At 37.1% G+C, this 26,028-nt stretch overlaps 1 protein-coding gene across 4 annotated transcripts in view; it reads left to right on the forward strand.

The window, feature by feature from the left end:
* Positions 1-5,501: 5,501 nt before the first annotated feature.
* Positions 5,502-26,028, forward strand: part of arhgap4b (Rho GTPase activating protein 4b) — a 35,362-nt gene continuing 14,835 nt past the window's right edge. For 2 of the 4 annotated variants that reach the window (XM_067371825.1, XM_067371821.1), the window contains exons 1-13: positions 5,502-5,776; positions 14,937-15,448; positions 15,726-15,897; positions 17,231-17,393; positions 17,548-17,610; positions 19,059-19,232; positions 19,367-19,495; positions 20,187-20,408; positions 21,190-21,291; positions 21,444-21,629; positions 23,126-23,210; positions 23,486-23,513; positions 23,909-24,005. In XM_067371825.1, coding sequence (XP_067227926.1) covers positions 15,382-15,448; positions 15,726-15,897; positions 17,231-17,393; positions 17,548-17,610; positions 19,059-19,232; positions 19,367-19,495; positions 20,187-20,408; positions 21,190-21,291; positions 21,444-21,629; positions 23,126-23,210; positions 23,486-23,513; positions 23,909-24,005 — 1,488 coding nt within the window. In that variant the 5' untranslated portion in view covers positions 5,502-5,776; positions 14,937-15,381. Of the gene's footprint in view, positions 5,777-14,609; positions 14,776-14,936; positions 15,449-15,725; positions 15,898-17,230; positions 17,394-17,547; positions 17,611-19,058; positions 19,233-19,366; positions 19,496-20,186; positions 20,409-21,189; positions 21,292-21,443; positions 21,630-23,125; positions 23,211-23,485; positions 23,514-23,908; positions 24,006-26,028 lie in introns of all 4 variants that reach the window. The other 2 variants (XM_067371822.1, XM_067371824.1) reach the window with 2 other exon arrangements.

The raw sequence follows: 26,028 nt of genomic DNA on the forward strand, positions 1-26,028 counted from the left end.
GAAGAGAGCTAGTTCAAGATGAGCGTCTATGGTTAAAATGAATATAATTTATTTATTTAAATTTTTTTAGAAAATGACCGATCGTTTCACTAGATAAGACCCTTATTCCTCGTCTGGTATCGTTTAAAGCCCTTTGAAGCTGCACTGAAACTGTAATTTTGACCTTCAAATGTTTGGGGCCAATTGAAGTCCACTGTAAGGAGAATAATCCTGGAATGTTTTCATCAAAAACCTTAATTTCTTTTCAACTGAAGAAAGAAGGACATGGACATCTTGGTTGACATGGGGGTGAGTAAATTATCAGGAAAATTTTATTTGAAAGTGGACTAATCCTTTAAGGAGGGGATCTCTGAACTGGTGTGAATGAGTGGAGGCGGGGCCAATTTGCATATTCATCGAACCGCGTATATTAAATTAGACAAGGGTGTAGAGTTACATTCAAGCTATTTTAAGGCATGAAGAAAACTTTTTCAAGGAAAAAACGTTTAAATATGTCATTTTGGTGAGTTTTAAAGGATACAATTATTGACTACAGGGGGACTTTAATAATTTTATACAATATTTTAACACTTTTTGGAGAAATGTACTGATGGCTTACATATTGTCTTACATAACCTTTAAATTAGTGTTAAATTTTGCCCACATCAATAATGAAATGAGAGTGCAGTAGCTATCATTTTAGCTTCCTCTTTTATGTACGAAACTCATGATGACTTTCATAATTTTCCTAATCTTTTAGTCAGAAACTCCATTATTCAGGGTTCTTTACTGACTCATGCAATGGATGCATTTTCAGTAATGTACTCTTCTGTTAAATGATTGCATTAAGATTCTTGTAGCATGAAACTTTTTTTTGCCTGTTTTGTTGTCTTATTCTAGGCAAATAGCATGCTATATATTCTGGGAAACATACAGCTATCTTCAAGAGTCTTCAGACACATGTAGTAAAAGTGTGAACCACTAGTGAAAACATTTCTATTTCCCATTTTTCCCATTTAATTTTCTAACTTTTTATTACAAAAAAATATTATGAAATGAAAATTGAATTGAAAAATGTCCTAGTTGGTTTTTCCTTTTGACAGCAGCATTCAAGCTTCATGAACTCCACAAGTTTGTGTGAAACCTGATGATCATGTTCTCCAGTAGGGTTATTCAAAGAGCTTCAATTGAAGTAGGAACATCTGACCCATCTGAATAAAGAGTCACATGCTGCAAATTTGCTTCATTTTTTTTTTTGTTGTTTGTTTAATTTTTTACATAATAAGCCTCCTCTTTATGTCCAAGTTAAAAAATGAATTTGAATCTCAGATTTTCAGTGTGGTTTCAGGCTTTTGAACTCCACTCTACAATCAATGCACACATCTATATGTAGTCCATCAGCATCTCTGAACAGGATCTTTGTTGATGTGTTCATCAGACCACAGCAGGTGAAATCATCTTTGTTATCACTACTCAGCGTTCATTTGCATCGCTGCATGTGCAGTTTTGAGCGTGCGAGGCTACGAGTACGTGTTTGAAGCCAGAGATGTGAAGTAGGTCAAAGCTGTGAGGACTGACTGACCAAGTGGAAACTGAACTGTCCTTAGGGAGGACGGGCCGGGGTAGTACGGGTTGATGCGGGAAGAGGGGAAATTGAAGAAACAATCGTATCTGAGGCAACGGCAACAATGTTAAACTGCGTATACGGTTGTTACCTGTCGGGCCCTGTAAGTCGCTTCTATTGTTGCACAAATCTGACAACCTGTTATAACGTTCACGTCTCAACATGGCTTCCCCCCAGCCACCCTCACAGTGGAGTCGCCTTTCCAAGCACTCATGGGTGGGGTGATGGTTCCCGTAGACCATTCGTTTGCCACGAGGGAGCTGGAGCATGTGCAACAATCCTTGTATTATATCTACAATTTTATAAGTCCTTCTTGACCGACTGCACACAGCATCACACATTTATATTGTATATGATCTCGTATACAGTTGTGTTGTAAGCGTACTCGGTTTAATATTGCTGCTGCTGCATTGAATATCTCTTTAGGGATCAATAATCATCAATCTTTTTATTTCTAGTGAGGCCGCACTGCAGATGTTTCTCTCAGCTGTGTGTGTTTCTGTCTGGTTGTATGTGTAAATACATATGTGTTTGTGTGTGTATGTTTCACATTATAGGATTTACGGGGCTTAATTTCCCTATATTTGTCACATCCTGAGGATTTTATAGTGAGAGAAAGAGAGCGAACACAGGCTTAACCCGAGAGAGGAAGGAAACAAGCACAGGAAAGATGGGGGAGGTGAAGGGGTTGAACTTCTCTTTGCACACTCTTAGAAAAAAAAAGTGTCTGTATAGAACCCTAGGGTTCTTGACTCAAACTCTTTATGCATTATTTGATAAAGTATGTTTACAGGCTGATTAGTTCATGAAAGGTAATTAAAAAGTAATTAAAACAAAATTAATTAATAAAATCTACATGCATAAAATGATCCTATGATGGGAATCCTCTGACAGAAGATTCAGAAGCTTTACTCAGAACAGGAATTTAACCTGTGTTTATTAAATTAAATATTTATTGAATATTAAAACACAAAATGTAAATGATTACATTGCTACATTTACATTGTATTACATTGCTCATTTTAGATGTTAAAGGGATAGTTCACCTAAAAACACTCTTGTCATTCCAAACATGTATGACTTTCTTTCTTTCTTTAGATAATTTATGTTATAATGTTATATAAACATTGATCAGCGAACATAAACAGAAGCTCAACCGAACCTGAAGGACACGCAAAAAAAAAGCTCAAACGGGCTGTGTAACACATTGGTTCTTGCACGCTTTAAAGCAGAATTAAGTAACTTTTTTTACCTTCATAAATAGTTGTCTAAGTACTTACGATGGTTAATTGACTTGTAGTGGTGTGTTTGAGGCGTGCACTGACCCCCTCTGGCACGTCTACGCCAGAATACAGCACTTGCAAGTTGAGCTGCGCCGACCCGAAACAATCTCGCCTCACGTTCACGCGAGAGTGACAAAATGCTTTACAGTAATTCAAAAACAATGTATATATTATGACTTTATAAGACAATTTCGAAAATTACCCACCTCCATCGAGTGTACTGTATTTGCAAATTACCCACCTCCTCTTTCTTGTACTGTATTTGCAAAACTACTGCGCTGGAGAGCGTTGTAGTCGTTGTAGTCCAGAGCTGCGCTTGGAGTATTTACGACAGTGTGATACACTGAAGGAACCTGTAGGGGGAGCTTCGCAAATCTTACTGAGTTCTGCTTTAAGCAAACATGCTTGAGCTTCTGTTTACCACAATAGAGTGCCTCAGGGATGACGCATTTTTGTATGCAAAACCCGGAAGCGAGTTAGCATTTTAGGACTTCCGGTTCCAACGCCGTCAAGTCTATGGGTTTTTTTAATGGGTTTTTGCTAAATCGCCTGAAATAAGGTCTGCGGTTTTCACGTTTTGATCTATGACATAAAACACACCAGTTATAACCCACTTGTGATTTTTTTTTAAACTTTTACTGTGTCTTAAAATCGGCGGTTGCTAACAAATTGCTAAAAGGGACTACTTCCTTTGGCGGGGACTTTAGACGTCATCATTAAAAACAGGACATTTGGACAGCATTTCTCATGAAAAAGTGGATAAGTGTTCATAACAGCACAGATCATAATCAGTGAGTATGTTTTTAAATAACGTTGTTTTCTAAATAAAGTTTGAGGACGCTTGGTGGTGACGACGTTGATCCGCGACCATGGTGTGCTGTAGTCCGTTTATAGCCTACTGTTAGCCTTTTATATCTGACGACTTTATTTAGGCTTCAAAATCTATAAATGTTTTGTTAACTTGTAAAGATTATCTTGATAGACAAAACGTGTAAGTGTCATAACCCTTTGTTAAACACAGAGCTTATTTTCTGCGATTTTCCAAAAGTCTATGGGAAAAATACATAGGCTTTCAACCGAGGGAACCCGTGCGCCGATAACTTCCGGGTTGGCCTACAAAAACACGTCATCCCCGGGGCACTCTATTGATGTGTGAATATAAGCCTAAATTCAATCTGTTTGTCGTTTAAAGCAATCGTGTCTCTTCGGAAAAATTGGACTAAACCACTCAATTCATATGGATTAGTTTTACAATCTCTTTATGAACTTTTTGAAGCGTCAAAATGGTAGTTATATAGCTGTCTATGGGGGGGACAGAAAGCTCTCAGATTTCATCAAAAATACCTTAATTCGTGTTCTGAATATGAACAAAAGTCATACGGGTTTGGAACGACATGAGGGTGAGTAATTAATGACAGAATTTTCATTTTTGGGTGAACTGAACCCTTTAATGTGTTTTTTTTGTTGTTCATACAATGGAAGTCAATGGTAACCAAAATTGTTTTGTTACCAGCATTCTTCAAAACACCTTATTTTGTGTTCAGAAGAAGAAAGAATGACATGAGGATGAGTGAATCATGAAAGATTTTATTTCATTTTATTTAAGCTATCCCTTTAAGGTCTTCTCATTTACAAAAATTGTTCTCATGCATATGCAAATGAACCCGGTGTTTTTACAAAAATATATAAAAAAACCTGCCTCTTCTAAATTCTTTAGACAAGCATTTATGTTTCAACAACAAATTGTATGATTCTGGCACATTAACAAGTCACGACCCACACTCAACACTTCTCAGTATCCTTTAGTGGTTTCTGTGATGAGTAAAGACCGAGTAAATTGGCTGTTATGTGGGCACCATTTCCTGTGAGGTGCGAACTTGTCGAAAAACTCGTTGTACCCTGCTCTTATTGTATGCATAACAATAATGGAGATAATGAGCTACATAAATATTTGCACATCCAGTGCATACTAGATTTGACAGATAACACAGGTGACATCGCGCGCGTGGTGTAGGTAGAATAGAATGGTAAACGACGACGTTTTAAAAAGTTTAACTTCGACGCGTCGTAAAGGTCAACGGTGCATGTTTACATAGAAAGAAAAGAAAAAAGAAGAAGAAAAAAACAGAGCAGTGGAGCGGTAAAAACGCGTTCTGTGTAAACCGGCCATTACAGTCAGTACCAGCAGCAGGTGTACATGTGTGTGTTTGTGTAGGCTACGCGTCGGCCATTGTTTGTTTATCACCCAGCTATAGCTCTTAACCATGCAATCCCTTTTGAATTGGCATTAGCATCAGTTTTATAGCTCATCTGCAAGAGCATTAAATAGATTAATGACTGTACATTAATTCTGAACGTGTGTTTATGTGTGTGTGCGCGTGCAGAAAAAGGGGGGCTGATAGTCCGCGAGCACAATGCAAGGTCATAAGAGAAGCATTTCATGGCCACAGAGAGGGGAATATTAGGAATGAGAGATGGAACAAAACGGGAGGGGGGAAAGTCTAAGAGAACAAGACAGCATATTCATATCCATCTCTGTATTTATAGTAAGCCTGCGGGGAGGGGGGCGCAGTGGGCGTGGCTTCGGTTATGACATTCTCTCTGATTGCCTGAGAGCTGAGGAGACGGAGTGAGAGGCTGTGTTTCAGCATGCGCGTGTGGTGTGTGCATGCATGTGTGTGAACCAAAGAAGGGGAGCTGTTTTCTAGCATGCATGCTTGTGTGTTTATGTGCGTGCTTCCACCTTAATGTAAATGCACTCTTGAGAGAGAGTCATGTGTGTACAATGTGTCAGAGGGGGTGAAATCAAGCTGACTGCATGAAATCTGTGAGACTCAAACACAGTGTTTGTTATCTGTGTCCAGCGAGAGACAGATCCTAGGAGAATGAGGTAAGACTGGGCTTCTTTTATTATTTATGGCTATAAATGCACTGTGTATTCCTCTCAGCGTGACCGGTTGTATGTTTATGTGTTCTCCCTCCATCTTCTCACACACGCAGTGGAGGTTCACTGACATGTTTGTGTATTTCTTAGTTATCCTCTTAATAGGATGAGTGTGTGTGCGTGTTTTTGGCAGATCCGTCCAACGCGTTCACATAGGCTACGTGCATATATGACTGATTGTGCGCATGAATGCCACACAGCAAGAGAAAGACACTAACTGACGGGCTGCTTCCTCTTTCTGTGTGTCTCTGCAGCATTGATTGTTATCAGGCAGTTCGTACCACCTCTGCTTCAGTCTTCCACCTCATCATCTCACCTCTCACCTCCTCTACCTCTGTGGTGTTGTCATTTGACTGAGGGTTTCCCTATCTCTCTTTCTCATCCTCTTCCTCCTGCCTTTCATTTTCACACTTCAAATCATCATTAAAGAAATAGTACACCTTGAAATGAAAATTCTGTCATCGTTTAAGTCACCCTCTTGTTGTTACAAACCTGTATGACGTGTCTTTCTTCTGTCAAACATGAAAGGAGATGTTTAGCTGAGCGTTCATGCTGCCCCTTTCCATACAATGGAAATAAATACTGACCAGGGGTTTTCAGGCATCAAGTATGACAAAAAAGCGCTATAAAAGTAGTCCATATGACTTGTGCACTATATTCTAGGGATGGGCGGTACCACCTTTTGTTTTTGATACGACGCCGATACTTTCAAGGCCAATATCGCCGATATCGATACAATATCTCTAATTTAAATTTATTTATTTATTAAATTAAAATATTATATATTTTAAAATTTCTTAAATTATTGAATTACTAAGAGTAAAATGGGTAATGATACCCACTCAATATTATATTTGAAAGGTATTTTAATATTCAATATGCCTTAATTGCATCTCATTAGATTATTTTTTTGTTTACACATGGTTAAAATGTTTATTTGTAGTGTTAACCATGGAAATCAACAAATACTATAGGCCTAGCTGAACTATGGTCACTGTAGTAATGGTTCATTTTCATAAGGGACTGCCAGTGACAGGCTGTTGCACCCATAAAATACAACCTTTGTATTCTGACAGTGTATCAACATTAGTTACAGAATAAAACATCATGTAATGTTCAATTTAAATACATTTAGTTGCACAAACTATGTATGCTACTATTTAATTTTGTTTATTGTGACTCAAACATATTATGTTTTTCTGAGAATTTGAGAATCGATACTTTCGATACTCAACGTCAGTATTGATATATCGATACTTCATATCTATACGCCCATCCCGACTATATTCCAAGTAATATGAAGTCATAGCGTTATGTGATGAATAAACCTAATTTAATTCTCAGATACCCTTGCTCTCAAATCTCAGTTATGGGATTTAAATATTCAAATATTAAATACATAAAAATATTCAAATAATATATATTGATAAATCTTCAGATAATGAATATTGAGATTTTCATATTCAAATTTGGCACTTTGACAAGACACACAAGAACCAGATACATTTTGCATCTCTCGTGTCAAACCTTCATGAACACAAATGAAATTTAAAGGCATAATTCACCCCTAAATGAAACTTCTGTTATCATCTACTCACCTTCATGTCGTTCCAAACCTGTATGACTTACTTTCTTCTGCAGAAGACAAAAGAAGATATATTTTTTGATGAATGTTTTGTCCATGTCATGAAAAGTAATGGGGTCGAAAACAACTCTGGATTGTTGTTCAAATGATCTTCTTTTGTTTTCCACAGAAGAAAGTCATACAGGTTTGAAATGACATGCAGGTGTTGTGAGAGCCAAAAAATGACTTAAATATGACTTAAATTTCTGTATGTTTCTCAAACAACCGATTGTACAGTATGGCTTATAAGACTTAAAAGATACATGAGTCATATGGACCACTTTTACAGTGCCTTTTTGCCATTTCTGGTTATCATTCACTTTCATTTTATGAAAAAAGGAGAAGTATCATCATTCTGCTAAACTTCTCCTTTTGTGTTCCATGGAATTAAGAAAATCATAAAGGTTTGGAACAATGTGAACGATGAGTAAACAGTGACAGAGTTGTCATTTTGGGGTAAACTAACCCTTTAAATGTAGATATGTAGCAGTTTGGATAGATGCTCCCTAGAAAGTGGGATTAAAGGATAGATGTATGAGTCTTCAGAGGCAAAACTTGGCAGATAAGCAGGGATGAAACGCAGGAAGAGGAGAGATGTGTTCTCTGTACCCCACAGAGCACGTCACAATGTCAGACTTCAGGAGAAGTGCAGGAAAGAAAACAGTGACTCAGGCTTCTTAATATGGGATTAGAGTGTGTTTGAGAGAGCGTGTAAGTGTGTGTTTTCATGTACACATTCTGAAAAGGAGCGACAGTGCAGGAAAGGGAATCGTGATTGTCAGATAAGCAGTCTCATCTCAGCATGACCTCTACTCAGCTCCTACATTTATTGCTCTGAGCTGTCCCTCAAAGTTCTGCAATCCATCCATTCTGTCCAGAAAAAAATTGTTTCTCAGAAGAAAAATATATCATGGTTGTATCTTTAGCGGTAAATCAGCATGTTAGAATGATTTCTGAAGGATCATGTGACAAGACTGGAGTAATGACTACTGAAAATTCAGCATTGCCATCACAGAAATAAAATACATTGCCTTGGTAAGCGCAAGATACTTTTTCAAAATCAATAAATCATCTTACCAACCTCAAACATTTGAACTGTTTTGTTTGAGCTGAGACATTAGCAACTGTATGTTTCCATCTAGTTGCACAAAATTGGATTATCACAACATTTGCGAATAAAGCAGAGACAAAATCGTCACTTCCTGGGAAATGGGCGCAAAATATCTATATTAAAAATGAAAGTTGCTACAATTGTGGAAGCCACTGTGGCTCTTTTATCCTACATCATACAGCAAATGACTTGCGTGTAAGAGCACGCAGACAAAACGCAATAAACGTTGTCGTTTTCTAGCGTTCAGATGTCTGGTGTTGGGAAACAGAATCATGTGAGACGCTTCTGGGAGGTCATTATACCAAATCATTCTGATGACGGACATGGGCATTTCAGAATGATCAAATCAGCATTTGAGATGCGCTGCAGTGTGATTGGTCTGCAGGTTAGTGTAGTTATCCAATCACATCCACTGTTGAAGTGAGTGATTTATTCAGCCTCAATTGAGCACATGCGTTTTTTATGCAAATCTTGGCGTTACCATCCACACTGTAAAAAATGACCGCGATTTTAACAGTAAAAGACTGTAAAAATGCTGAGGTGAAAAACTATTAATTGGTTTACAGAAAGTTTCCGTACTATATGCAGTGAATAACTGTAGTAGATCTAACGGTACATTTAATGTAATTTTACAGTAAAATACCGTTAAATTCACAGTTTTTGGAAGTGAAAAATAACAATTCATTGTAAAATTTACAGTGAGAAACCGTAAATTGACATTCCCACAATTCCCTGCATGACACTTCAAATTTGATATATTTTCATTGAAATAACTCTGTTTCTTCTTAGTTTTTCTCATTTTTTTCTAATCAGTTATGTACATCAGGGTTTTATGTTACATCTAATGTTGTTAAATTAATGTTTATTACATTTTTAAAATTTCATGCATGTTACCATGATGGTGTTTAGTGTGTGTGTGAATGACACTGTGCACCTTCAATATGTTAGTGTTGTCCTCCTCAGCTTGTGGAAAATCTGCTTATGATGAACTTTGATTCATCATGTGACTCTCATCACCACTGTGTTTGGTGACTGTCAGTGTATTATAAAGGTACAAAACAGATATTAATACTTCATTAGGTTGGTAAATTAACATTATATCAGTTAATGAAATACGCTATTTTACCGTAAATTTAACAGATTTTTTTTTTACGTTGCTACTGTATTTTTTACGGTTAAGTTCTGGCAACCACAGCTGCTGGTTGTTTACCATAAATTTTACTGGAATTTTTTTTACAGTGCAGGGTTTTTTTTTTTTATGCAAAAAAAATGTGATTTATATCCCAAAATGTGCCTAAAAACAGGTGGATGGACACATAGCTATTGTTGAGACCTCTTCTGAATCTAAGTGAGATTACTGTACACTTCCCTCAAGAGAAAAACGGGAGACTTAATTGCATTTCTGACTAGGAGAAACCATTGAGATTCTACAAAGATCTAATTTATGATGGTTTCATTGGGGGCAGCCATCAGAGCAAGGCATATCTTAATCATCTTATTAGTTTCAGGCCACATTTGCTAATTGCCTTTGCAGAAATGCACTTTATCATAGTCCATAACATGTATGTTCAGAATTATGCTCACTTTATTGGTGCTTGGTGAATTTGTGATGTCATTTACTTGTAGATAATTAATAAGGTCTTTGGATAGACACACATTTGTAGCTTTATGTGATCACGAGCATGACTAACTGTGTCACGGATGTGGTGCAAATTATCACTGGTCACATCACATGAGTTTCTGTGCTGTTGTGTAGGTATGATAATGTGGTTTAGCGTTGTGTAATTAGACAAGTCGGTTTGTTTCCATTTTGAGTGGCGTTTAATGTTATGGGTAAGTTGCACATCATAGTGTGTGACTTGAGTATTGTGTTGGCATATTGACTGGAAAGAGTTTGTGGGTGCTGCTGGGAAATATACATTGTGTGTTTTGGCTGTTTGTTTTGTAGGTCCACTACCGTTCAACAGTTTATGGTCATAAGATTTTTTTGAAAAGAGTAATACTGTTATTCAGCATGGATGCATTAAATTGATCAAAAGTGACAGTATTTAAATTATAAGTAATGATTTCTATTTGAAATTAATGCTGCTCTTTTGAGGTTTATATTCACCAAAGTATCCTGAAAATAGTATCAAGGTTTTAAATTGAAAAATATTTCATAGTATTACTGTTTGATGAAATAAATTCAGCCTTGAGACTTCTTTCAAAAACATAAAAGAATCTTTCCGTCCCCAACCTTTGAAAGATATGTCCACTTCCACAGTTTGTGAGCTTAATGTTATTTAAAGGTATTGTTCGCCCATTTTTTTTCACCACCATGTTTTTGTCTTTGGAATACAAAATGAGATATTAGGCAGGATGTTGAAGCTGCCCTTTTCCATGTAGTCTAATGGCTCGTTTCCATTGAGTGGTATGGTACAGTACAGTACAGTACGGTTGGTACACGATTATTTCTGTTTCCATTGTCAGAAGTTATCAATGGTACCAAAATACCGAACCGTACCGTACCATACCACTTTTTTGGGACCTTTCTGTTGGGGTACCTACTAGCACAGTAATCTGGTAGCTAAAGGGTGGAGCTAGTCTCGCTGCAGAGCGTTGATTGGTTGACCGAGAATCGCCACTTGCGCCTGCTACAAGGCGCCATTTTTTTAAATGTATATTTGAAACACAATACCGCTGAAACACAGCAATGTACCATGGTTAGCTTAGGAGGTGCCTATGAAGTGACGTCGATCGCTACTTTCCAGTATACACCAGGCCTATCAATTAAGGGTACTGCTGGTGCTGGAAATGCCATATTCTAATAGCAAAGTCTTTTGAAGCCATACTATAGCTTTGTTTGATCTGTTGAGGCAAAAATTTGCCTTGAAAGTCATATTTGACAGCCATGGTTACCATTTTCAAAAAGCACAGCTTGGGTGAGCTATTCCTTTAAATAAATATTTTGTGATACATTACATTCAGCCTTCAATATCTGTGCCTTTGTCCGTGCGGCATGAGCATCACTCCATGGCAATGACAGAACACAGCAGAGATCTTAGCAGTGTGTGTGTGTGTGTGTGTGTGTGTGTGTGTGTGTGTGTGTGTGTGTGTGTGTGTGTGTGTTTGAGGGCTCCCTGTGGTCCTCTGCTCTGAGAGATAAGACCAGAGCTCAGCTTCTTCCCAGCCTCCACTGGGAGCGTAAAACAGGATTGATCCCATGGATCTCCAATTCCCCTCAGTTTCTTTAACTCAATACAGCAGACAGATCAAGTTTAAACAGGCACATTCACTCAGTCAGGACACCGGAGTGGTTTCACACTAGCATTCCACAGCTGGATCAATATATATGCTTGCTTATGTGTAGCTGACAGATTTCAAGTGGGCCCACAACAGCAACCTGCACCAGGGCCCCGGATACCCCAGCTACGGCCCTGCATATAAGCCTGTATACAGTATATGATAGATTTGCTTATTTGTGAATTGCTAAATGCAGTTATGCAATCCGATGACTGGACACAATGTTTTCTTTTTTGCCTGAAATATCAGATTAGAATTTAATATTTAAAATGCTTCAATCTTTTCTGCGAATAGTGAAACTACTGCCAAGAGTATATATCAAAAAAGCACCAGCATTCAGCAGTGCTGGCATAAACTAATGCAATACAATTCAACCCCATTGTGCACAAATCCGATTCAACTCTTGTGAATCAATAATAGCATTATCATAATGAAGTCTCTGCTGAGCTCTGATTGGCTGGCTTAGGCTTTTGACCTCTAAACACTGAGATGGAGGAAGTGAAGAGGAGACTGTCATGACCGCTCAATGACTGAGAGTGCATGATGTGCCTTTTGCATGGAGTCAGTTGACGAGGAAATGTGTTCCCTAAAAATAATGTTCATATTATAATTTTTTATATATTAAATTAAATTGCATCCAAAGGCCTAAAACATGTTTTCCCAAACTGGGATTCATAATGAAAAGCTAATAATTTTTTAAATCACAAAAATATACAATTACACTAAATAAATGATTTAAAAATAATAACAATAAAATAAAACATTTGCTAAAACATTAAATATTTTATTTGTTTACTTGCATGTCGTGCGGTGCAACCATTAAAGGTGCCATCGAACGTTTTTTCACAAGATGTAATATAAGTCTAAGGTGTCCCCTGAATATGTCTGTGAAGTTTCAGCTCAAAATACCCCATAGATTTTTTTTTTATTAATTTTTTTAACTGCCTATTTTGGGGCATCATTAAATATGAGCCGATTTATCCTTTGCGGCCCCTTTAAATGCTGACGCTTCCCGCCCACGGAGCTCGCGCTTGCCTTAAACAGTGCATAAACAAAGTTTACACAGCTAATAACCCTCAAATGGATCTTTACAAAGTGTTCGCCATGTTCGGATTATGTGAGTATTGTATACTGTTATATTGTTTACATTGATTCTGAATGAGTTTGAGGCTGTGCTCCGTGGCTAACGGCTAATGCTACACTGTTGGAGAGATTTATAAAGAATGAAGTTGTTTATGAATTATACAGACTGCAAGTGTTTAAAAATGAAAATAGCGACGGCTCTTGTCTCCGTGAATACAGTAAGAAACGATGGTAACTTTAACCACATTTAACAGTACATTAGCAACATGATAACGAAACTTTTAGAAAGACAGTTTGCAAATATCACTAAAAATATGATGTCATGGATCATGACAGTTCTTATTGCTCCATCTGCCATTTTTCACTATTGTCTTTGCTTGCTTACCTAGTCTGATGATTCAGCTGTGCACATCCAGACGTTAATACTGGCTGCCCTTGTCTAATGCCTTTCATAATGTTGGGAACATGGGCTGGCATATGCAAATATCAGGGCCGTACACCCCGACTGTTACGTAACAGTCGGTGTTATGTTGAGATTCGCCTGTTCTTCGGAGGTCTTTTAAACAAATGAGATTTATATAAGAAGGAGGAAACAATGGAGTTTGAGACTCACTGTATGTCATTTCCATGTACTGAACTCTTGTTATTTAACTATGCCAAGATAAATTCAATTTTTCATTCGAGGGCACCTTTAACAACATCAGAGAACTGCGAACATGAACAAATGAAATATTAACTTAAAATCTCCGGGGGTACTTCAAGTAAACATTTTACAGCTGTTTGGCTTACAAAAAAATTGTGAATCCTGGACCTAAAACACATATGCACACCAATTTAAATACATAAATGAGACAAATTACTCTCTTGAGAAGCCCATTTATTAAATGTATGTACATTAACTCAATGTGCCGAACATTTCTTTTTGCATTTCTCAGGTTATATACAAAGAAGCTCACCATACATGTGTGGTACTCTAAATTCTTAATGCACAGTGCTGGAGCAGCACTCTCTGTTCTGACTATTATGACTGTGTGTGTTTGTGCCGAGAGCCACGATGACTCAGGTCCCTCCACCCTCTCTTACGACCAACGGCCATCACTGGCGCAACTCACAGGAACTCCTGCGCAGTTCAGGCTGCCATCCCACAACAAACAATCAGTCACATAGCTTGAGTCAGAGCTAAGTCAGATCTTCCAAAAAAAAATCCTCCGTTACCTTTCTGATGTGTTTAAGGCCTTTTAATTTGAGTTATTAGCTCAAGCATTAGACCAGTGGTTCTCAGCTGGTGGGTCGTGACCAAAAAATGGGTCACAGGTTGATTGGATTGCAGACAGCACTGAAGATGCTAAATGCAAATAATAAATAGCAACTAACCATATAATTGTTCATAGATAGGATAGCAAAATAAACAGGCTTCCTAAAAAAGGAAAAAGGAAACGGTTTCTATATCGTTTGATGTTCTCAAAGGCTGTGTCTAATCAGACTGTTTTTGATGCAAACTGATCTGTCACTTGTGGAAGCAGCCAAATTAAGCAGGTGCCAACATGGACAGGTTGCATTGTGCAAAAATAAATACAGTTTTGGTACTGTATTGGGTTGCCACTTGACATTCAGTGTGAAACTGTCGAACTTGATAGGTTGATTTTTTTTTTTTTTTTTTTTTATTTTTTTTTTTGCAGTAAAATGTGTTGTGTGGATACTTCACTTAGGATTGACAGGATGTCTTCATCTGAGAGTCTTTTTGAATTGCACACACTATAGAAGACAAACAGGATGTGGGCAGGTGTGTTCTCTTCGCTTAACCGTTTTAGTCTTCTGGAAGTGCCCGCGACACGTCATATTGAAGTAACGTTTTTTTTGTATCTCTCTTCCTCTCCTGTCTCTCTCTTATCTTGTATTTACTTCCATATTCCATTTATGGTTTGTTTCTGTCTTGTACACTTGTCTTCGTTACACCTCTTACCAAACTTCTCATTCTTCTGTGTCTCTCTCACTGTCTCTTCAAGGCAAGGACAATCACATTTAACCACTCGGAGTTTCAGGAAACAACTAGAAAACTATCAGGCCCCTGCAACGTTCTCTGCTCTGAAAACGAATCTTTAAATGCAGAAGCTCAGCGCTGAGAGAGAATTACTTGGATTGGAACTCCCTCCGTGTTCACAAACGCACACACTCACACACAAACATACACATGCACACAGAGACTTCCCTGTTCCGTTTCTGCTGAGGGCACAGATTGAAGGACTGAAAAGAGTGAAAAGGTTTTTCTTTAGTAGTCCAGTATGAACTCAAAACCGAACATGGAAATATAAATCATTTTGCAAAATAAAAACACCAATACAGAATTAGAGGATTTTTGTCGTGAAGAGGAACAAAATCTGTGCGTGATCATCTCGGACTTTGAGCTACTGTGAACAAGTCAACAGGAGCACTACACCAGCAAAGGAGACCATGACATCACATGGAAAACTGAGGAAGGAAAAGGGGAGTCTGGCGGAGTATGAGACTCAAATCAAAGGTAAAAGAAATCTATTTGATCTCATGCTCTCTTTCTTTCACTTGTTTAGTTAGTACAGACTACATGTACATCTCAAAATTTAATGTTTGTTCTATGTGCAAGATGTAGGCCTGCGACGTGATGTATTTATAGGCAGGCAATATTAGGGATGCTGTCTTCCCTCATCCAATCAGCTCTGAGCCCCAGGCCAGAGCCACTAGTGCAGGGGGATACAAATTCATCAGTTCATGCCGCTTTTTGTGCTGAAAACCATCCATACATATATCTCTTTGCTCAGAGGTGCGTGGTCAGCTATCGGAGCAGCTAAAAATCCTAGACGCGCAGGTGGAGGTCAAGACACAACAGCTGCAGGATCTTAGCGAGTACCTGCGCAGACGGGGGGAGATTGAGGCAGAATATGCCCGTTCTCTGGAGAAACTCAGCGAGAAGTTCACAGTGAAGACCAAGAGGTACCCACCCTGCATTTAACATTGATGGAAGTATGGATGGATGGATGGACGGATGGACAGATGGATGGATGGAATGATGGATGGATAGCTGGGTGGGTGGATGGATAGTTGGGTGGGTGGATGGATAGGTGAGTGGATGGATAGATAAGTGAGTGGATGGATGGATGGATAGGTGAGTGGATGGATAGATAAGTGAGTGGATGGATGGATGGATGGATAGATGGGTAAGTAGATGGATGGATGGATGAATAGGTGAGTGGTTGGATGGATGGATAGGTGAGTGGATAGATGGATGGATAGGTGAGTGGATGGATGGATGGATAGGTGAGTGGATGGATGGATGGATAGGTGAGTGGATAGATAGATAGATAGATAGATAGATAGATAGATAGATAGATAGATAGATAGATAGATAGATAGATAGATAGATAGATAGATAGATAGATAGATAGATAGATAGATAGATAGATAGATAGATAGATAGATAGATAATTGGATGGATGGATGGATGGATGGATGGATGGATGGATGGATAGGTGAGTGGATAGATGGGTCAATGGATGGATGGAGTGGCTGGAGTGGCTGTTCGTATGAGTGAGTCAATGAAGCATTCATGAAAAGATTTGTTCAAATATTCAGTAACCAAATAAGTGACTGTGTTTGTGAGTGAGTCATTGAATCATTCACTCAACCAATTCTTGCAAAAACACTGATCCATTACTGCATTTTATTTTTTTCCCCATGTAAACATGCACTTTATGGACGTCTTTGACCATTGTGCCATGTCTCAACTTTGCATCATTTGTAAGCTGTTAATGTTATTTATTTTTGGGTTTTGCTGTCTCGAGACCCCTGCATTCTGTGCTGTGTGTTTTTACTACTACTCAGCAGTGTACATATAATGACATTAAAGTAAATGAAATGAAAATTAACCCCATTTATTTTCAAAATGCATGTTATTAATCATATTGTTAATGATTCATCCATACATGTTTCGTTTTTTTTTTTAATTGACTTCGTAATTTTGAATCGAACTGGATCTTCCGGCGAAAATCGAGACACTTCTTTGGTGACAAATGCAAGAATACTCTAATAATTAGTCTGCTTAAAACTGCTCCTTTCTTACAATCAAATGCAAGCTCACATTCAGATCTGCCTTCACCCAATCAACAACCGAATGAGAGAGCCAGGTTCCCAGACTACATTTTTATTTTTCAAGAGTCTGTTTCACACGGAACTACATCAAAATATGTATGAAAAGAGCTGTTGCTACTTTTAATAGATTGTGACTTTAACCATATCTTTTATTCTCTCTGCTCTTGTCTCTCTTTAGGAAGGAGCAGTTAGACCTGTCGGTGGCGCAGTGCTGGTCTGTTCTGCTGACCCAGACCAGGCAGGAGAGTAGAGATCACAGTTCACTGAGTGAGCTCTGTGGCAACACACTCACGCAGCGGCTTTCACACTGCATAGAGGACACACACCGCCTGGCAAAGCGGGTACAGAAATCTCTCTCTGCCGTTATATTACCAGCTCCGATGTCTAATTCTTCCCTCTTTCTATTCCTCTCTTATTTACCAACATAAAACACTCCCACACAAAACAGCCAAATAATCTTCCTCATTTCACACTGACTCTTATTCTCTGTTTCAGAGCAAGGAGGTGGGACTCCAGATGCAGGATGAGCTTTTGAAAGTCACCACAGAGCTGCAGACGGTAAGTCAGAGGCCGTTTTGCTGTGAACATGCTAAATTTATACTCAGCAACACGCTCTAGTGAACTGAAATAGAGTCCAAATGGCATCAGCTTTGAATTACATCATCTCATGCAGCCAGAAACGGCATGATTAAACTTGACTAAATACCACATGATGCACGTAAATTGCTCATGCATTCACAATTGAATGTGTCGGCATGTCTTTCTATAGACCTCAGTGCATTTTGGTCCATCCTGTAACAAAAAAAGCCCACATGCCCCCCTGCTTTCCAGAGCTCATTTTTCTAGCTGTGCTCAGGTCAGAGCTGCAAGATCAAGCCCACTGACCCCGGCTGACAGCAGCTGTGTGCTCTCTACCCTCCAGTAGACAAACAGCTTGCCTATCACAAGTGTCTTGGCTAGAGGCTCAGTGATTGTGTGTGCGTGTCTTTTTGCAGTCTTAGAAGGTATTTAATGTCTCTGAAAATAAATACTCTAAGCTTGATCATAAAAAATAAAAATAGGGCTTTATTAGAGTATGTAAAATGGGGCGTAATTGAATATGTCGCATTGACAAACTTTGTATAAATCGAAAAGTAAGCTTAAAATATATTGCTTATTATGTTAATAATTAAAAAAAAAAGATTTGCACATGGAGAAAAAATAATATAATAAAAAAGTTTCTGGTGTCCCCAGAAAGTGTCTGAAGTTTCAGCTCAAAATACCCCACAGATCATTTATAGGTTGTTCAAATTTGGCCCTATTTGGGTGTGAGCAAAAACACACCATTTTTGTTTGTCCCTTTAAATGCAAATGAGCTGCTGCTCCCAGCCCCCTTTCCAGAAAAGGGCGGAGCTTTAACAGCTTGCACTTTGGTTGCTCAACAACAGCAGAGCTGGAGAATCTCACGCAGCCAAAATGACCCCCTTTGTTGCGTGTTCCCGGGGGAAGGGTTTATGTAAATTTTGGGGTTTTGTGATGTCACCAACCTGGGGAGAAGCTTGTTATAGTCTCTACCAGCCATTTTTTTTTTGGGTCCTTTAAAAAAAGCGATTTCTAAAAAAAAGATGAATAAAATGTCTCCCTTTGCATTGAACTTTGAGCGTTGTAACTTCGCAGATGTTGTTTACGCTCAAAAAGCAACATTACACACCAACTAAAGTTAAAAAAGTGAAATTATAATCAAGGTCCCCTTTAATATATCTGGCTCCTAATGTTAAAAACAACAAAAAATGGCCTATGGAGTAAAAATAAACATTTGTCATTATAATAATAAAAATCATAATTATTATTTGTTATTATTATTATTATTTTATCTTGTTTCATTCTTGAATCTAACAAAAAACTTAATATATAATAAATTACTGAAAACTGATTTATTATTATTTATGAAAAGAAGTCTTAATTTGCACAATTCTCAACTAAGTTTACCTTGTTTTAAACATTTTTTTCCTGTGCATCTCTTACAGGCTTTGAAAACTTATCATCAGTACCACATCGACTGTCTGGCTGCTGAAGGAAAGCTCAAAGAGGCCACACGACTGGAGGAGAAACAGACGGGCAAGTCAGCTGATCTCGGGCTCAGCCAATCAGGGGGGCAGAGGCGCAGCTCTGTGAAAAAAATGGAGAGACTGATGGAGAAGGTAAAAGCGGTGGTTTGTGAAAATGAAAGATTGTAACATCCGGAGCATTGCTCTGTGAAGATGGCACAGGAAGAGCAAGAGCTCACTTTATCTCTAACCCCCCAGTTTCCACTGTACATATGTTTGTTTTACAGAGACAAGGGAAAGTACAGGAAACCCAGCTGAAATGCACTAAAGCTCGTAACGACTACTTGCTCAACTTGGCAGCAGCTAATGCCTCTATGAATAAGTACTATCTGCAGGATATTTGCACTCTGATTGATGTGAGTCTAACACTGCTGTCCCATTACAATCTGTCTAGACACTGGTTGTTTTAGTTCCCTTTTCATTTTGAATTGACCCTTGGCAAAAAAATAGCACAGACCATTTTAGCTAATGTATTTACTATATGTAGAATGTGTCCATTGAGAGAACACTAGAGAAAACTATTTACGCTACAAGCGAAAAGTATGAACACACTTGACTGATTTATGTCAGCTTTTGATATAAAGATTTATGCTTAAATGCTTTAAAAGCTTTCTAATGAAAATATAAATAGGGCCTATATATGAATTTCTATTTTTCATGAATGAGTTGGTGCAGAAAGATGAAAGAAAAGAGCCAATACGTGTCCAGCATACAGTATACGTACAGCATACTGTTAAAAAGAATCCCAGGATGCACTTCATGAAGTCACTAGATAATTCCCACACTTTCAGTTGTATTATTTCATAGTGTCAATGACTCCACTATTGTTCCACTTTTTGATTGGTAGTGTGCATCTTTTGTGGCACTGATATCTTCAGCTTTCATGTCGGATGGTTTGTTATTCCCATTGCCTGAGGCACATTGTAGAACATGTCACGTCAAAAACATCACAGCAGGTTTAGTCAGTGAGCGTTCATGTTTGCTCAAACAATGACTGTATTTTCCTCGTTTTTCTTTGTCTTGCCATCTGGCTGATGTTGAATGCAGTGCACAGATCTGGGGTACCACCTATCTGTGTCTCGGGTTATCCGCGGATACCTCTCCAACAGAAACCGAGCCCTCCAGAATATGAAAAATGGCCTTCAGCAGCTAGACTCAGCAGTGACTGGACTCAACCAGAGCCAAGATAGAGATGCTCTGCTTCAGGCCCACAACACAGCATTTTGTCTGCCCTTCCGCTTTCTGTACCAGCCCCATGAAGGAGACCAGGTAACGCATGAGAATGACTATCTGCTTTCCGTAGATCTTGAATGAATGAAATCCTTGAAATACTTTGGTGATGTAATGTGTATAATAGTAATATAATATATTACGAAACTAAACTTTTTTAATACAAATAAATGGTATATAAATGGTATATATAGTATATAAATATATACATGTATATAAATGGTATATAAATACATGATAGATTTGTTATACACTTTTTAAATTATAAAAATTATTTTATTCAGCAAGGATGCATGTAATTGATCAAAAGTGACAGTAAAGACATTTATAATGTTGCAAAAAAAATCCATTTCAAATAAATACTGTTCTTTTGTCATCCAAAAATCACTGTTTCCACAAAAATATTAAGCAGCACAACTGTTTTTTTAACATTGATGATAATAAGAAATGTTTCTTGAGCAGCAAATCAGCATATTAGAATGATTTCTGAAGGATTAAAAAATATATTAAAAGGGAAAAGTTATTTTAAATTACAATATTTCACAATATTACTGTTTTTACTGTAGTCTTGGTGAGCATAAGATACTTGAACATGAAAAAAATCTGCATAAACCCCAAGCTTTTGAATAGTTTATAAAAAAAAAAGTTTATTTTTTTTCACTGGTCTTGAAGTTTATACTGACCACCAGTTGTTTTTGGCAGCTGAAAGGGTTTGATAATAAGGGACTACCAAGATAAATTCAGTAATATTGTGCTGGTCATGTGGCCATCATTAGAGGCCGGCATTATGTCGAATAAAAACATCTGGTGTATGTGACAGGTGTGTGAGGTGAGCGCAGAAGGGCAGGTGAGGTATGAGCTTGAGACCAGATTCCAGCAGCTTCAGTCCAGACTGGCATCTGTTACCTTGGAAACTGATGAGGTAAAATCTCTTTATTTTGGTGCACTCCTCCTACAGAGATGCTCATAGCCGCACTATGCTTCTCTTTCACACTGTTATTTTCATTTATCAAGCGGGTCTCTGAACATCCCTCTGTGCCACTCACATATCTCACACCTGTGAAATTTCTTCAGGTCAGTAAGACACTTAAGGCAACACACTCAAACCTTCTGGAGAGCGTCTGTGACGATGATTGCAACCCCACACCGGACGCCTCCGCCACCCCATCAGTGGAGAGCACAGGTGACGGAACAGGAGCCAAACCCAGCCTCGCCAAACGCAGAGCCAATCAACAGGACACAGAGACCTTCTACTTCACAGTAAGATCTCTTCCCAACATGGATTGATGTGCCATATGACCAAAAATATGTAGACACTTCCTTCTATTCAGCAAGTATTCATTTAAAGGGATAGTTCACCCAAAAATGAAATTATCCCATGATTTACTCACCCTCAAGCCATCCTAGATGTATGTGACAATCAGAGTTATATTCAAAAAATATTCTGGCTCTTCCCAGCTTTTATAATGGTAGTGAATGGTGCTCGGGATTTTGAAGCCCACAAAAGTGCATCCATTCATTATAAAAGTAATCCACACAGCTCCAGGTGTTTAATAAAGGCCTTCTGAAGCAAAGTGATGGGTTTTTGGAAGAAAAATATCCATATTTAAAACTTTACAAACTATAATAACTGGCTTCTGGCAGTGGCCTTACGCAAGTCGAGTTCCAGCAGAAGAGTGACCTCTGACCCGACGTATGGCGTAGGATGTAGGAGTAGTAGACGCCTCTCGCGCTTCAAACTAATTGGGCAACAAACTTAAGCTTCCTCTTCTCATATTCTGACATTTCTCTTTAAAAATTCTCATTTTAGACTTCTAATTCATGACTGCTGTTTTGTTTTGCTCTATTAACTGCGCTTCCTCATTTGTCAATACGTCATGCGTGGGGTTAGAGGTCACTCTTCCGCCGGATCTAGATTTGCCATTACTGGAAGTCAGTTATTATAGTTTATAAAGTTATAAATATGGATATTTTTCTTACAAAAACCAATCACTTCACTTCAGAAGGCCTTTAATAACCCCTTGGAGCCGTATGGATTACTTTTATGATGGATGCATTATTTTGGGCTTCAAAATCTTGAGCCCCATACACTACCATTATAAAGCTTGGAAAAGCAAAGATATTTTTTAATATATCTCTGATTGTGTTCGTCTGAAAGAAGATAGTCATATACACTTAGGATGGCTTGAGGGTGAGTAAATCATAGCATAATTTTCATTTTTGTGTGCACTATCCCTTTAAATTGATCAAAAGTGACTGTAAATGTGACTTGTGTTTCTAATTCAAATGAATTCTTCTTTTCAAGTTCAAAAAAGCAAAGATTCTATTCATAAAACAATCCTAAAAATGTATCATGAGAATATTAAGCAGCACAACTGTTTTCAACATTGATAATAATAATAAATGTTTCTTGAGCAGCAAATCAGCATATTAGAATGATCTCTGAAGGATCATGTGACACTGAAGACTGAAATTCAGCTTTGCATCACAGGAATAAATTATATTTTAAAATATATTGCAATAGAAAACAAGTATTTTGAATTGTGATAATATTTTGCAATATTACTGCAAGATTTACTGTATTTTGATCAAATAAACAGTATTGGTGATTATAAGAGATTTCTTTCAAAAAGAATAGTAGTGTACTGTATACTTTTGGCTATATATTGTTCATGCAAATCATACAGCAGAAAAGTACCTTAACTAAAGATGACACAGTCAATCATTTATTCAATGTATTTTTTTTTTTTTTCCAGAAAGTGAAGGAGCATGTAAGCGGCAGCTCTCTGATCTCGAAACTTGAAGCCAAGCATGACCTACTTAAAGAGGCCATACAGAAAGGTAACTAACCACAACTAATCAGCTATTCTACTAAAAATAAAAATAAAAGCAGTAAATAAGAAAAGATTGAACGAATCTAAGAAACATGCATGTGTAAAAGTGGTTTGTCCCTATACCTCTCATAAGATATTGGGTAAGATGGTGTAAGATGCCTTACCACAATAAAAGTTGCCATAGTTTTATTGTAGCAACAGTCACTTTAGTAACTGTAGTATTGGAAACTGTGTGATGGAGGAACTCTCAACCCTCAATTTCCCTCTCTTTCTCATTTGCAGCTGAGGCCATTGATAGTGATCCCTCCAGGTACGTCTCCCATCCCATCTGTCTCTCTGTGACTATGTGCTGTTCACACAGTCATGTGCTGACAACATTGGCCGCAATCCAGCAAACATCTGCTCTTGTTTCCTGGCCGACGGTCTTTGCGTGTTCAGCAGAAATTAAGACGGCTCCATTGAGAAGTGTAACGATCAGTTTAAATGACTCGAGTGATCGCACAAAAACACAATCAATTTCATAATGAGGCTAAAACATCTCATTGTGGGATAAATAAGAGTGTGTATTGACCGTGTGCATGCTCTAGAGTACATTTCTGTTGTGTTGTTGTCTGTTCTGTGTGAATTACTGTTATGTTAGCATGTTTGCATGAGTTCACTGATGCCATAGTGTCACAGTGGAGTGCTGGTGTATATATTTCCCAGAATGCAGCCTGGTAGGGCAATGCGTGTGCGGAAAGCCAGGCCCTGCTCCCAGTACAACCACAAACTCTTCTCTGGAGACATGCTCTCCTTCATTCAGGTATAGCCCTGTGGCTGACAGCCCTCTGCTCTGTTACAGATAGATTTCTGTAATGTTCTTGCTGTGCTCCTCTAACTCCGTTCCCTCCATGGCTTCCTTAACACTAGCACCTCATTCTCATGTGCTTCTGGTCTTGTGTGTTGCATTTGTGCAGGCTATGAGCATGGACATCCCTCTGTCTGATTATTAATGTGGCCTGTTAATGATTACTTGTGAATTTTGGTGTGACCAGTCGCTTTTAAATCTACAAGGGAATGTTAAATAACGAGAATATGTATGGAGATAATGTGATCGCTTCATGCTCCCCGTGTAAGGTTAGAGACATTGGCGCGGTTTGCACGATTGTGTTACCGAATCTTATTTGAAATGACATGCTATGTTATTTCCATAATGTGACATGGCTGCTTATTAAATTGGGTGAGACAGACGCGCTCACAGTTTTCTCTCCAGGCATCTGTGCAGCCTAATAATCCATGTGCCTAGCAACAAAAATGTGTGTTCACCTGTGTGTGTGAGTGAAGGCATGCATATTTTGTGCATGTGTGTGCTCATAAGATCCACTGTGCTGTTCTCTGAACACTGCATCATTTCAACAGTTCTCAAAGCCTCTTGCTTAGTGCAGTGTTTTTGATGCTCGTATTTGATGCCTCTTCCATGCCTATAAAAACAATGTGTGTTGCTTCTCATTGAAACTGCTGCTAACAGTGCGTAACAGTGACTGGCCATTTTTTTATATAGCCTTGGTTCTGGAATTTCTTCATTGTTTTCTCCATAGGGATATAAAAATAAAAACAGGGAATGAACAGCTCAGGGAATGAACTACGATCCCATAAATGACCAAATAAAAAACCCAAGGTACAATATAAAATATTTTACATATTTATATGTATATATATATAAATGTGTAAAGTATAAACAAATATAAATAAATGAGTGATGAGTCTAATTTTTTAATATATATATATATATATATAATTATATATATGATTAAATTAAATTATAATTATATATAATAATAGATAATATAATAATAATCATAGATTATAAATATATATTAATTCATAATTATTGATAAATATATTAAGTAATTATAATTAAATTAATATAAAATAAATCATATATATATATATATATATATATATATATATATGTATATATGTATATATAATATATAATATTATGAGTAAATTAAATTCTAATTATATATATAATAATAGATATGACAAATAGATAAATGTATAATATTAATTCATAATTATTGATAAATATAATTAAGTCATTATAATTACTTAAAATAATATAAAGTAATATATATTAAGTTATTAAATAACCATAAATAATAATAATACAATTTTCAGTTATGTACCAGATATGCATCTCTGTTTTTTACATCCTATGCTTCATGGGAGTTGGATGTTTCTCTTGAGCTCTTTTGTCGCAATTATGTATATATGAAAGTATAAATAAATGAGTGATATGAGTCTAAACTTAAATTTTATATATATATAAAATAAAATAAAATGAGTAAATTAAATTATATATATATAGTAATAGATAATATAATAATAATACGATTATAAATATAAATTCATAATTATTGATAAATATATTAAGTAATTATAATTAAATTAACATAAAATAAATCATATATATAATATTATGAGTAAATTACATTTTTATATATATATATATATATATATATATATATATATATATATATATATATATATATATATATATATATATATATATATATATATATATATATATATATATATAATAGATAATATGAAAAATAGATAAATGTATAATATTAATTCATAATATAATTAAGTCATTATAATTACTTAAAATAATAAAAAGTAATATATATTAAATTATTAAATAACCATAAATAATAATACAATTTTCAGTTATGTACCAGATATGCATCTGTTTTTTACATCCTATGCTTCATGGGAGTTGGATGTTTCTCTTGAGCTCTTTTGTCGCAATTTCTCTTTCCGTGTGATTTCTGTATTTT

Source organism: Chanodichthys erythropterus, chromosome 20 (assembly GCF_024489055.1).
Source record: "Chanodichthys erythropterus isolate Z2021 chromosome 20, ASM2448905v1, whole genome shotgun sequence".
NCBI classification, from domain to species: Eukaryota; Metazoa; Chordata; class Actinopteri; order Cypriniformes; family Xenocyprididae; genus Chanodichthys; species Chanodichthys erythropterus.